The sequence below is a fragment of the Paracoccidioides brasiliensis genome (genome assembly GCF_000150735.1).
Source record: "Paracoccidioides brasiliensis Pb18 unplaced genomic scaffold supercont2.3, whole genome shotgun sequence".
In the NCBI taxonomy this organism is placed as follows: Eukaryota; Fungi; Ascomycota; class Eurotiomycetes; order Onygenales; family Ajellomycetaceae; genus Paracoccidioides; species Paracoccidioides brasiliensis.
Window position 1 is genome coordinate 3379755 of NW_011371360.1, and position 11925 is coordinate 3391679.

Below are 11925 nucleotides of genomic sequence, written 5' to 3' on the forward strand. Positions count from 1 at the left end.
CCAGCTCAGAGCCTTTGGCATCATCCCATCCATATGTCTGTTTCCTCAATGTGCCAAACAAGGTCAATAACTTCATCTGACGCAAGCTTGCTCTCCTCAATCAAATGTTTCAACTGCTTCAACTTTAGTATCAGAATCTTGATTGAATTCGTTCTCTAAATGCCGAAGAAAAAAAACGAACAAAGCCTTGTCCTGGTCAATCCTCAGCCAGAGAGCTATTTATCATGTGGATGTGACTGGTGTAGATAGACATTCAGGTAGCTTCATACATAACTTACTACTAAAAATGATAAGCGGGCCCCGGCTGGTCTCTTCACCTCATGGTTCGAGGATCGCCAAGTTTCAAGACAAACCAAGAGCTGAGGACCGAAGTACCCGCTAATAAACTCTAGCCAGCGATAAAGAGCCCTTGGTTTTATCGCCTGCTAATTACAAGAACCCATCCATCCATCCATCGCTACCAGCGCGCGTTTCAGCGGGCGACCGGTCAAAAATTTTCCGTGGTTCCCTAAGGTACTTTGTCCGACCCAAAATTTCAGCAACAGTGAAGTCGAAAACGCCTGTTATTAAAAACAAATAACTAGTTGTAGTTCGTTATAACTAACCAGTTATAGCATTTTGTCTTTTCATCCTTCCCATGCCGCAAAGGATCAAGGATATTAGCCTGATCCAACATCGAACCGACGTGAATAACATTTGAAAGGAGACTATTCAACCTTCATCATGGGCTTAGGCACAAGGTCATCCATATTAATTCTTGCCGTTTTGCTTGTCTTGCTTCCATCGCAAGTGTGCGCCTTCGGAGCTGGAAGTAAGTATGTTTCAACCCGCCTCATTTCGCGGCGTTGACACCCATTACCGAACCCAATCTCCTTTTTATTATGCTTGATACTTACAGGTTGGGACTGCTCTCTTAGATATCGCATCCATCTCTACCATCGAAGGCAAGAATTGGCGCCATGGAGACATTGAGGATACTATCAAGACGCTCGCGTTCATCAAGGGACACAAATGGACAGGAATAATGATTAAGCGTCTCTATTTCGGAAATTGGTACTTTTCACCCAATGCACACAACTCTCAATTATGGTTGGGACCTACTTGGTGACTAACTGTGTTTTTGTCAACAGGTTGCGAGATTACTCGCAAGCTGTTGATGTGGGAACAGTGTCGAAAATACAAGCCGACACTATACGGATCTTGGTCTGGATTCTCAGTTTCGGCGCTTTTGGCTATGCGACTGGGGAATTTGAGGTCACAGCTGAAAGGCTCTGTGTATACAGACCGGAAGAACATATTGAGTTCGTCTTTCCCTGGCGTCATAAGGGCCATTTCGAACCATATACGATGGCTAAACTTCTGGTATTTTCGTTTATTGCGCACGAAAACAAGAAAAAGAAAAAAAAAGAAAAAAAAATTCTGACTATTATATTTCATATAGCAATCCAAAGGGTTATGCCGATGGGAAAGATGCCAGGCAGTAGTACGCTCTCTCGCTGTCCATAATTAAAAAAAAAAAAAAAAAAAAAAAAAAAAAAAAAAACCCTCCATCTGGTTTACATGCGCCCATTAACACTCGACACAGTGATCCACGGCTTCGGGGCCCAATCCGACCCATTGAGCTTGAAATCGACCCCCAAACTGGTATGAAAAATTACATAGCCAATGAACGCGGCGATTGGGCGACCAGTGCTGGGTACGTGAGATACAGTGTTGCACGAAGTATACACTTTGGACGACTCTACCTCGCGGGTGGACGTCATGAAAAGGGCCGCGAGGAACATTTGAGTGAGGCCTTAAGGTGTCTCGGCCAAGGTATACTTTTACCCTCCTCCTGCATGCAGCGAGACTCATTTGATGATGACCAAATTATCAACCTCTTAAATCACATAGTTACAAAGCTAACTTCTATTTATAGCGTGTCATACTCTGGAAGATTTTTCCGCCCATAGTAATTATTGTGAATTGGCGTTACGAGAAATGAACTATACCAATGTCTTTCCTCACACGGGAGTGGGAACCCAGATGAACATCCAAGAAAAATATGTCTTCCCCGTTGTCACCGGCACATTTGGCATGACCGATTTCTATCACAGTTTGCTTGGGGAAGCTTCAGATCAATTTGCTCAGAGTGAAGTCAGTGAAATGGACAATACCCTTGGCACTGCTCAGTCCGGATCGGGCTCCTCTGGAGCGTTGAGTTCTCTCACCAGTTTGCTCTCTAAAGTCCCCGGAATGGAGCGGGATGATTGAAGAAGCCGAAAGGTTGAAACGTAAGTCAGAGGCTCAGGCACAGTCAAATCAACAGCGCGGCTTGGATGGCTATGGAGCATCAAGGGGCCAATTTGATCACCAAGGGATTGAACCCTATAACCAACCTACTGGATATGGCCAATCACAAGCTACCCAAGAGATTAATCCACAGGAAACAATTTTCCAAATATATCCGATTCTAGAATTTAGAGATAGGGTGGTCAAAAATCTATCCTCCGCTGTCGAGAAAATCCCTGGGCTTTCCTCTTTGATGGATAAAATCAGCGAAACCCTCTCGATATTCATTTTCTCCCTCTTGGCTCCATTTATCAGGCCAGTGATAAACATTGCATCGGCAAAACTACAGCTTGGTTCGTCTGAACTGACAGCGGCAGAAGCCCGCACTCAATACGAGCCCTGGACAAATCCGAACTGCACTGACCCCACCCACTCTTTTCTCTCCAAGGACCATTTCAGCAATATCCTCAACGATCCCGCTGGGCGAGTTGCTTCTGCGGTTGTGAAATTCGTCGTTCCTCGTGTTTTATATGCATTCCAACATGTCGATGTCCCGGTTGATCGGGTGTTGAATGACTGCGTCTCTGTTTTCCATCATCCAGCATTTCGACGGTTCGACAACGAAGCGCACCGTAATATGTTTGCAGAAGTTGAACGTTGGGCTCACTCGCAGTCGAGCAAGGGAATTAACTTGAACAACGTTCTAAGCGCTGAAAGTGTTAAGGCTGGAAAGAATCACACTGGAGGCAACCCCCATGCTCACGGCACCGGTAACGCACATGCTGCTCCTAGCCATAATCAGACATATGGACATTCTAATTCCCCAAGCCACAACCATAGCCAGCCTGGGCACGGCCACAGCAACTACGGCGGCCACAATCAGTTCCAGTCTCATTCACACGGTCATGGTGGCGGTAATTCTCACGGTGGTTTTCCTAACATTCCCAATCTCCCGAATCTCCCGAATCTTAACCAAATCCCTGGAATGTCTTTCTTGGGAGGCTCTGGTGGTGGCTCTGGTGGTGGCTCCCAGCATCACCATCAGCAGCAGCATCAGCAGCAATCCCACACATTGTCCTCCTCCTCGATCCCCTGGGATCAGCTCTCTCATTTGCCAATCCCAGGAGTTTCTAAACTCAACAAACTCAATAAATTAACCGGTTTCCTGTCTGGTGGTGGTGGATCGAAGCGTGAAGTACCAGACGAGGCAGGGAACGGCAATCCTCAGAGCAGGGGTGCCACTCCAGCGGAATCCGGATCTGGTTATGTTGACCCATCTCAACCGTTTCCGCCATACCAAGAGCAGCCGAGCGCCTATCAACAACAACAACAACAACAACAACAACAACAAACACCATACGATGATCCTGGATATACCATGCCCCCACCAGCTGGTTATGAAATCTATAATCAACATATAAGCTCTAGCGAATACCAGCCTCCTACGCAAGGCGCACATACTTACGACTATTATCAATCCCCACCGGGCAGATTTGGCGGTGCAGGACAATTCTAAACTGAATGATAGATTAGTGAGAGCATAAAAAATTATTTGATTTTTCAGCATTTCCTTTCTTTTCTCCTCTGCATTTGATGGCTGGTTAGATCAACTCTCCTTTGCTTTCTGTTGGTAGTAGTTAGGTACGTGGTGCAAAGTGAGCACTACAGGACATGATGTCCATTACCTTCCAGGTTGCCTCTCTGTTATTGTCTGTACACGCAAATTCTCTTCTCATTTTCAAGCCTTTTCATGATGATGATGATGTTTGCATGGTTCAATAAGCATACAAGCAGTTCTCATTCAAGACTGATAATTTTTCTGTAGCCTAAGCTATAGAGTTCTAGATGGCATGTCAAGGGGTTCATCTGAGTTCTATAATTACAAGTTCTTTGCCCTCCAATGCGTGGATGACACAAGATTTTCTCTTCGAGGAGCCATCATCTTCACATCATGCATTCAAATGGAATCGGTCAAGCATCTGTCACTTTTTCGACTTTCAAATCTGGAATGTTGATGTTGCCTTGTTTCTCCTGGAGTGCTCACTACATTTCGTCTAGGGAAACGCCGTGATATGAATGAAGCCGACAACTGCATGTTTAGAAGTCTCTCTCGAATGAAGAAACTTCGGCAGAGAAAAAGGTTCCTTTTCCTCCGTGTTACTTTGCCAAATGTGAACATATCTGCGGCGGGATGCAGCTGTTCTGTAGAGGGAATATCATGGCTGCGAGCTGGTGCAGTTCTCATCACCTTTCACAAGGGTTCCCGGGTGCTTATTGGCGGTTATATCCAGAACACGTACGCAAATTATGCTGCTGCTGCTGCTGCTAGCTAAAGAAAAGAATGGGGGACATCCAAACCCAAATACATAGAGTCCTTCTTATTCGAGCCACGAGAGATGATATCTCGCTCTGATATCGCAGTTTCTTTGGACTCTGGAACATCTGGTTTGGCAACCCATAATTAGTTACAGCCGTCCATGGTGCCGATCTTTTTTAGACGTATTTCGGGATTGGCCCAATCGTCGTCAACTGCCAACGAAAAACTGTCTCTCAATTGGCGTATATTTAACTACTCGCGCCCCTTCGAAGCGCGGTTAGCATTGTCTAAAGGGGAATGAATGTATTATACAGATTTACGTTTATTCCGGCATATTGCCCAGCTTCGTTTTGACGATTTGTTGACCTCCACTGGCAGCCCAACGCTGATAGAGGTTCCGGCATCAAAGCTCTTCAAGTTCGACTAGATAGTCGAACAACAGCAACTAAGCTTTTGACCCCTCCTCGTTGAGGTTAGTCTAACACCGCATACGTAGCCCGCACGCATGTCGATCCCGATCTTTGCAAACCCATTTATCGGCGTCTGCACGAACACAACCATGTCATTGGTTTCCACGACTCTGCTGACAGGGCGGGAGGTGCACGTCCCTGTGGAAAAAGATCCGAGTCTGAAAAATGAAAGAAACGACATCAGAAATGAAAGCTCGAAATTAAGAACCTCCATCTTGAATTCTTCCTCGCGGAGACCGTTGTTCAGATATTGTCTGGTGATAGCAAAACTACCACCGCTGATCCATTAGCTGCCGCAAAGTTATTTGGCAGTTGGAAATCAAATGTCTGATATTTCAGGCTTGCTCTGTTCACTTCTGTTGTCTTCCCTTCCAGGGCAACATCTAAAAATGACTTGCTTTAAACAACTTTTAAAACTTATTTAAACATAGCCCATCTCCTCCTTGGGCTGCTGTTTCTCCGCATCTTGAGAAATCAGCTGTCTGTCTTTGGCTGATATATTCAAAGCTGAGGACTAACGGCCCCGACAATATCCTCTGCTTTTTCAACTAAAAGGATTATTTTTATTTTTTTTCTCTCTCCTACGTTCTTAGCCAAATCGGAAGGGAAAACACGCACAGATGCTTCTCTCAAAACGTTTGGCCATATCGTCCTTTGTGGCTAACTTCATCGCATTCGCTATGGCGCAGGATCCGCCGGCAAGTACCATTTCAGTATCGAACCGCTTTCCAACCTACATCTAACAAAACAGACCAGATCTCCATCTTCACTGAAACGAATTATGTCGGTAACTCGTTGCTGATTGAAGCCGATAACACCTGTTTCGCTTTGCCTGATGGATTGTATGTTTGTGCCATGCGCCTGCTTGTCAGGGACAGCAATGCTAATCCGATGGCGCTACCAGTTCCGATAATGTTGGAAGCATTTCGTTTGATGGGAGCTACCTTTGCAAACTTTACCAGTAAGTCCCCAATGCCCTTTGATCTTTAATTCATGAGCTAACTGAAGCAGGGGATCAGACTGCTCGGAGAACGATTTCCTACAAGATGTCAATGCTCGCAATCCCGATTTAAGGTCCAGCGGAGTAGGCACGGCCACACAGAGTGTGATCTGCAGCCAGGCGAATTAGATAGGGTCAAAAGGGTCATCGACATCTTGCTCAATGTGGTGGAGTCTTATTTGGTGTCAGCTCCATGTCAGGATACGTTCCTTTGTTCTGTCATCAACGAGTTAGCAAAGGGGCTGGTTATCAGAAGAGTGGGGTTCCAGGATTGGTTTTCAGATCTTAGGAGAGTTTGGGTATCTTAATATATATAATTGATGACCTACGAAGACCTGTTTCAGAACAAGAATCCGGAGATTTCCTAAGTGCGGCCCAGTCCAGCGTATGAATATATGTCGTAGGAATCGTCTGTCCGAGTGGATTGCGCTTCTTCTCTCTTTTATGCCACACACCTTCCGATGAGACATAAATACGCAAACTGCCACCCCTTTTTCTTCGGCTTATCTCCACCATTGGGACTACTTAAATTTTTCACGTTTCCATAAATTCCCCTAATCTTCAGCTAAATAGAGATAGGAAGGAAATATCACTAGGGCTTTGAAAGAAAAGCAAAGATATAGAAAAAAAAAAAAAAAAGAAAAAAACCGAAAACTTGGACGAACAGCTGCATGAGGCAGCGGATGTTTGTTCTGGCTGCTCTATATTGCAAAATTCCTTACTGCTCTGCCCTGCACCGAAGACATCATTCAAGATTTAAATACGAGTTCATAGGAATTAAGGAGCTTTCAGCCACTAACAGCTTAACTAGTCAATTGGTTAAACCTGACGACGAGACAGCAGCCAACAACATTTAACCATTTACAGAGATATCTGACAGTTGAACTGGAACCTTGGAAGTGTGATCGTCTTCCCAATCCTGACCCCTAGAGGAAGAACGTGAGGGTGATATTTAACTCTTTAATATTTGGCCATCATGTCATGACAGACACCCTTTTCCGTGATTCAAAATCTGATTTAGCTTCAACAATCTAGGCTTAGCATGATAGGGATGTTGAACTGCGGTGGAGTTTTACGCATCCTGTCAAGCGTTGAGATCCGAAAATGCTTCCTCAATCCCTTGTCAACGAGACCCGGGGCGGCTGGCATTGCTATCGCCAACAACAATACTTAGGAAACTTCTCTGAGCAGGTCCACGAAAGGCCACTCAGGGGATGAAAGCGTTGGCCGCACATGAACTCAAAGATGTAAAATATCAAAAGATCTCCGAAGAGTCATTTTTTTTTAATGTTAAGACAACTGAAAATATGAATTAAGTGTCTCTTTAACTTCCATGATGTCAGTCATGATGCCCGAAAGGTCATTAAAAGGTATCAAAAAACGAAAATATTAAATTTACGTAAAATCCCGACACATACCCTCTAGCGCATAGCCGGGGAAATGTACCATTGAAAATCACATAAACATCCCTTATACCATTCCTTTGAACCTTGTTTCAGAAGCGCCTCTTCTCCGGGGAAAGCTACCAAGGCATCAATTACGGAGACCAAACGTCAAACTCGTGACTCCTAACCCAATCACCGAGAAAAAGATAGCCATAATATCCATTCGTTAAAATAATGCGTCGTTTCCCTGAGGGTCACAATTTCGTTCCTTCACGGCCCCCATCGCTGAGCCGTCTGTTTCGTTGAATGGGAGGTGAAGGGGCTGAGGGGTTGGTAGCGGAAGGACTCATGGTCATATTCCGAGAGCTATCACTAGCAGAAGGTGCTCCAGTGGCCGAGTCATTGACGGATCGCTGATTCTGATGCAGCCTTGGGTTCATAAGCCAATGGACCTGCATCCGGATGTTGTTGACACCAGCACTTATATGGGCCATTTCGTCTCTAAGCCTAAGGTTCTCGTTCAAAATGGACATATTAACGCGGGCATCAATATCAGAAACTGCATTGGAGAGTTGAGTTACTTCGTCTCTCAAAGACTCGTGGATGGAAAGGAGGTAAGTGGTGGTATTTGAAGGAGGCGGGCCGGATATGGGTTCTTGAGAAACGAGATTGACAGTATCTGAGATACTACTCGTGGGAGCCCCTGAAGCGGAAATGTTGGGTATTTCAGATGATAAAGATATCGGGGAATCACTTCTGACTATCGGTAGAGCTTCTGGTTTAGAACTAGTTTGCGGAGGAGAAATCTGCGCAATGGTCGAGCGAATATTCGCAATGCTGTCTTCAAGAATCTCGTTTCGTTGCCGCAGCTGTCTTATTGTTGAATCCATGGATTCTATACGCGACGCTTGAGTTTCCAAATATGGTCCCAAGGCGACCAATGCACACGATTGCTCGTGTTGCGCAAGCTCAGCCATTCTAAGCTTAACTGGACATCCGAATTTAGCAGCATGACAAGATCTCTTAGCCAGAAGACATGTCTCCAAGTGTTTTTGCAATTCATAGCGACATAAAGTAGTGTGGCAATCGGGGCATTCGGCTTTCAAGCTGGAACACAGTTCCTTTGTATGTGTCTATCAACATAAGAGTCAGCGGCTGCATCATCGGTGAATCCCATCTTCCTCCAAAAATAAACAAATAAATAAATAAAATAAATAAAAATAAAAATAAGCATGCCTCGAAATCTTGTTCCATCACAAGTTCCTTGCAGTTGTCACAATGACGGAGTTCATGCAAACACCGACGGTCAGGATCTAGATCTCTCTTCCTTATCATGTAATTGCAGTTCTCGCCAGGACAATACATTAGCCGGTAATCACAGTATTTATCCACATGGGCTTGTATATGCCCACGTTGAATTATCTCCTCGCATCCTTGGGCGGCAAACGGGCATTTCACACACAAATCATCGCACATGCTAATTATTATACGAGGCACTTTCATGAAGGTGGCCATCGTGGGTGTTCGACATGAGGGGCAAGCAAAGTTGTCGGGCGGCGGTGTGAACGGCGTGTGCAGAGGAGACGATTTGATACATGAATTGAGGCATTTTTGGCAAAATATGTGATCGCATTTCAACCGAATGGGTCGTATAAAAGGACAGTGACATATTGGGCACATAAGATGTCCGTCGTAACTGGAGACATACTCGAGAGCTCGAAGGTCCACGAGAGAATCAGGTTCGGGTTGGTCGGCTTCCATGGTTTCCTTCCCCGCCGGAACCATTCCAGTCTCCGTCAACGAAATCAGGTTAAACAGATTTTGAACAGCCAGACACGCAGAATACGATTCCAAGCTCTTGATGGACCAATTTCGCGATCCAAAGGCTGCGCGAGAGAGATGTTAGGGGCGCGTTGACTGCGAGGGTAGGTCGGTAGTGCGGGGGAATATGATAAAGTTTATGAACCACGCCAAAGAATGAAGACTAGAATGGCCGCATAAAGATATCCAATGAGGTAAATAGCGCTTGGCAAACACCCATCGAACAAGCGTTTGCTGTCTTAACTCTTACGGAAGAAGAAGAAATTCCATGGAAGATAGGGACAAGACAGGATGCAGGTCATGTGACAAAGAAGCTCTTACTCATCTGCGATAGTTAACTAACTTAACTTAGCTAGTTAGTTAACTAAACTAACTAACTAGTTGTATAACCGTGTTACAGTTTCTAGTTAATGTAGTTATAGTTAGTTAAGATACTTGTTATTTTGTTACTGCAGTTATAGTTAGTTAGTTGACTAGGTAGATAAACTTGCACGTGCATCTAGTTGGAGTATATGAGCCACCTCCCGCCATCGCTTATGAAAGAAGTAAGAAAATTTATTCCAGCCCCTGATATAGTACAATCCCCTTCTGGGCGTTCGACGGCGTCATGGGATTATCACATGATTTGTAGGGCTGGGGCAAGTGTGTAACGTGGTATTAAAGCAACAAAGCAACCAGTAAGATTAGCGTATCGGAGTTACGGAACCATCCAAGAGCTGCGCCATCGATCTTCAGTCTTCGGATAAACCTCTTTCTGGCGAGACATACTCATCATCTCCATCACCAACCTCTGCCTGGCCCTGTTGCAACAGTCCTTGAATTGAATCACCGTGCGTTACGCTGGGTGAGACACTCGGAGCTCCAGCTTTGTTTTATCCGCAGCCAGGCATATGCCGATTCCACTCCAGCTTACTCCGTACCCAGCGACACAACTGCAGCGATGAGCAATCCGGCACAACTCTTCCTGCTCGCAGATCACATAAAGCTATCTCTTCTAGAGCGGCAGAGAGCAGTATCCCTCAAGCTCGAGCCTTGTTCTCAAGATGGCGAGATATCCCGTTCTCTAGAATCGCTACGGGACGGAGTAGAATCACTTGCTTCGCAAATTGCTCATCTCGAGGAGACTGACGATCCGTAAGACGATATCCATTTTTAGCCACGGAAAGATATGCATAGGTGTTTTGCTTCCTCTGGGTTCACTAACGATTTTCCTCTTGCTTTTAATAATACAGGTCATGTGCGGATCTACGAGACCAGAAAATCAGCCTCAAAAAGCAACTCGATGACCTTACATCACAATTTTATGGCAACATTAACCCCTCTTCAGATGCGACACTGAAAACCCCCAATGATTCCTCTCTAGCAGGGGATTTTGCTCGTGCGAGCAGCACGTCGACAACCTTAAAACACCCCACACCGCAACATCCCATCTCGAAATCCGTTCGATTTACTCACTCCCTAGCCACCACTGCTGCCGACGAAGAAGACCCTAACCGGAACGCCCTCCTTCACCCTTACCGTGACTCCCCGTCTCCCCCAACCTTTGACCACTCCTCTCTTTCTAATCCTGAAATACATGCACATCACGCTCAGATCATGCAGGAGCAAGATGAGGAGCTGGATCGCCTTGGAGAGTCGATTGGCCGGCAACATGAATTAAGTATCCAGATCGGAGACGAACTGGAGGGACACATAGCCCTTCTTGACGAAGTCGATGGCTACGTAGACCGCCATGCGAGCAGACTCGATGGCGCAAAGAAGAGACTCGGGAAATTCAGACGGAACGCGGGCGAGGGTCGTAGCTTGATGACCATCATCGGGTTAATCATTGTCCTAGTGATATTGATTGTTATCTTGAAATAAAGTCTTTGTAACGGTGTTCTTTGCTAACCGACCTGTTCACGTTCATCCCTTCACCGTTCATTTTTTTTTTTTTTTTTTCCTTTGACTAATTCCTCTCTTACATTGGCGTTCTCTGGTTGAGTCCGAAAGGGATGTACACGATCATAGGCTTTACAGGGGGCACAGGCGTTTCTGAGCAAATGCCTGATTTATCTTTCTCATTATTATGTTATTCTACACTCTACCTTATTTACACACTTACACCAATCTCTCCAGTTTTTAGAATATTTCCCCTATCGTTACTGCTTTTCTTATATGTAAAGCTGTTGCCGATGCCTGCTGCTTGGCTTTTTGTTGCTTTTTGTTAAGTCCCCTGTTTTTTCTAATCCTCGATATTGCACCCTGAGAACCCTTGGTGTCTTATCCTAGATACATCTTCTTCCGAGGGAAATTATACTAACAACATACATCCGATATTAGACTTCTCATCCTTTCCGCAGTCGTCTGTTGACCCTCTATTTTTTTTTTTAGGTTAACTATCAGAACTAGCCAAGAGTGATAGGTGCAGCGTCCAACAGCAGCTACGTTGTTCAATTGAACTAACTTTAGAGCTCCTGCAAGATAAAATACAGTATCACATCTCAACTTTTTGTACTCTATAATCAAGCGATTTGCTTTATCCCCATCCAATTTATCCTTTTCATAATAGACTCGCGGACGCTTCCACTTTTAGTGGGTCAACTTGTTTTCCGTTTCCTCTTCCCCTTAAGATAAATACACTGTGAGAAGACAAGCGCTTATCTAGACCTACGTAACGAT

The 11925-nt window shown here is 45.1% G+C and overlaps 5 protein-coding genes across 5 annotated transcripts; 3 read left to right on the forward strand and 2 right to left on the reverse strand.

Annotated features, from left to right (window-relative positions):
• Positions 1-723: 723 nt before the first annotated feature.
• PADG_03414 (uncharacterized protein) lies at positions 724-3787 on the forward strand (the record flags this gene model as incomplete). The annotated part of the gene is made up of 6 exons (XM_010760552.1): positions 724-811; positions 918-1053; positions 1131-1301; positions 1586-1815; positions 1919-2136; positions 2228-3787. 6 exons carry the CDS (start codon positions 724-726, stop codon positions 3785-3787), a joined length of 2403 nt encoding a protein of 800 aa, XP_010758854.1.
• Positions 3788-4894: 1107 nt separating this feature from the next.
• On the reverse strand, positions 4895-5272 carry PADG_11599 (uncharacterized protein; the record flags this gene model as incomplete). The annotated part of the gene is made up of 2 exons (XM_010760752.1): positions 4895-5011; positions 5081-5272. The coding sequence occupies 2 exons, from the start codon at positions 5270-5272 to the stop codon at positions 4895-4897; spliced, it is 309 nt and encodes a 102-aa protein (XP_010759054.1).
• A 406-nt stretch (positions 5273-5678) lies between these two features.
• On the forward strand, positions 5679-6187 carry PADG_03415 (uncharacterized protein; the record flags this gene model as incomplete). The annotated part of the gene is made up of 4 exons (XM_010760091.1): positions 5679-5760; positions 5810-5900; positions 5963-6019; positions 6070-6187. 4 exons carry the CDS (start codon positions 5679-5681, stop codon positions 6185-6187), a joined length of 348 nt encoding a protein of 115 aa, XP_010758393.1.
• Positions 6188-7697: 1510 nt separating this feature from the next.
• PADG_03416 (uncharacterized protein) lies at positions 7698-9204 on the reverse strand (the record flags this gene model as incomplete). The annotated part of the gene is made up of 2 exons (XM_010760092.1): positions 7698-8576; positions 8701-9204. 2 exons carry the CDS (start codon positions 9202-9204, stop codon positions 7698-7700), a joined length of 1383 nt encoding a protein of 460 aa, XP_010758394.1.
• A 1000-nt stretch (positions 9205-10204) lies between these two features.
• PADG_03417 (uncharacterized protein) lies at positions 10205-11127 on the forward strand (the record flags this gene model as incomplete). The annotated part of the gene is made up of 2 exons (XM_010760553.1): positions 10205-10398; positions 10497-11127. The coding sequence occupies 2 exons, from the start codon at positions 10205-10207 to the stop codon at positions 11125-11127; spliced, it is 825 nt and encodes a 274-aa protein (XP_010758855.1).
• Between the last annotated feature and the right edge of the window lie 798 nt (positions 11128-11925).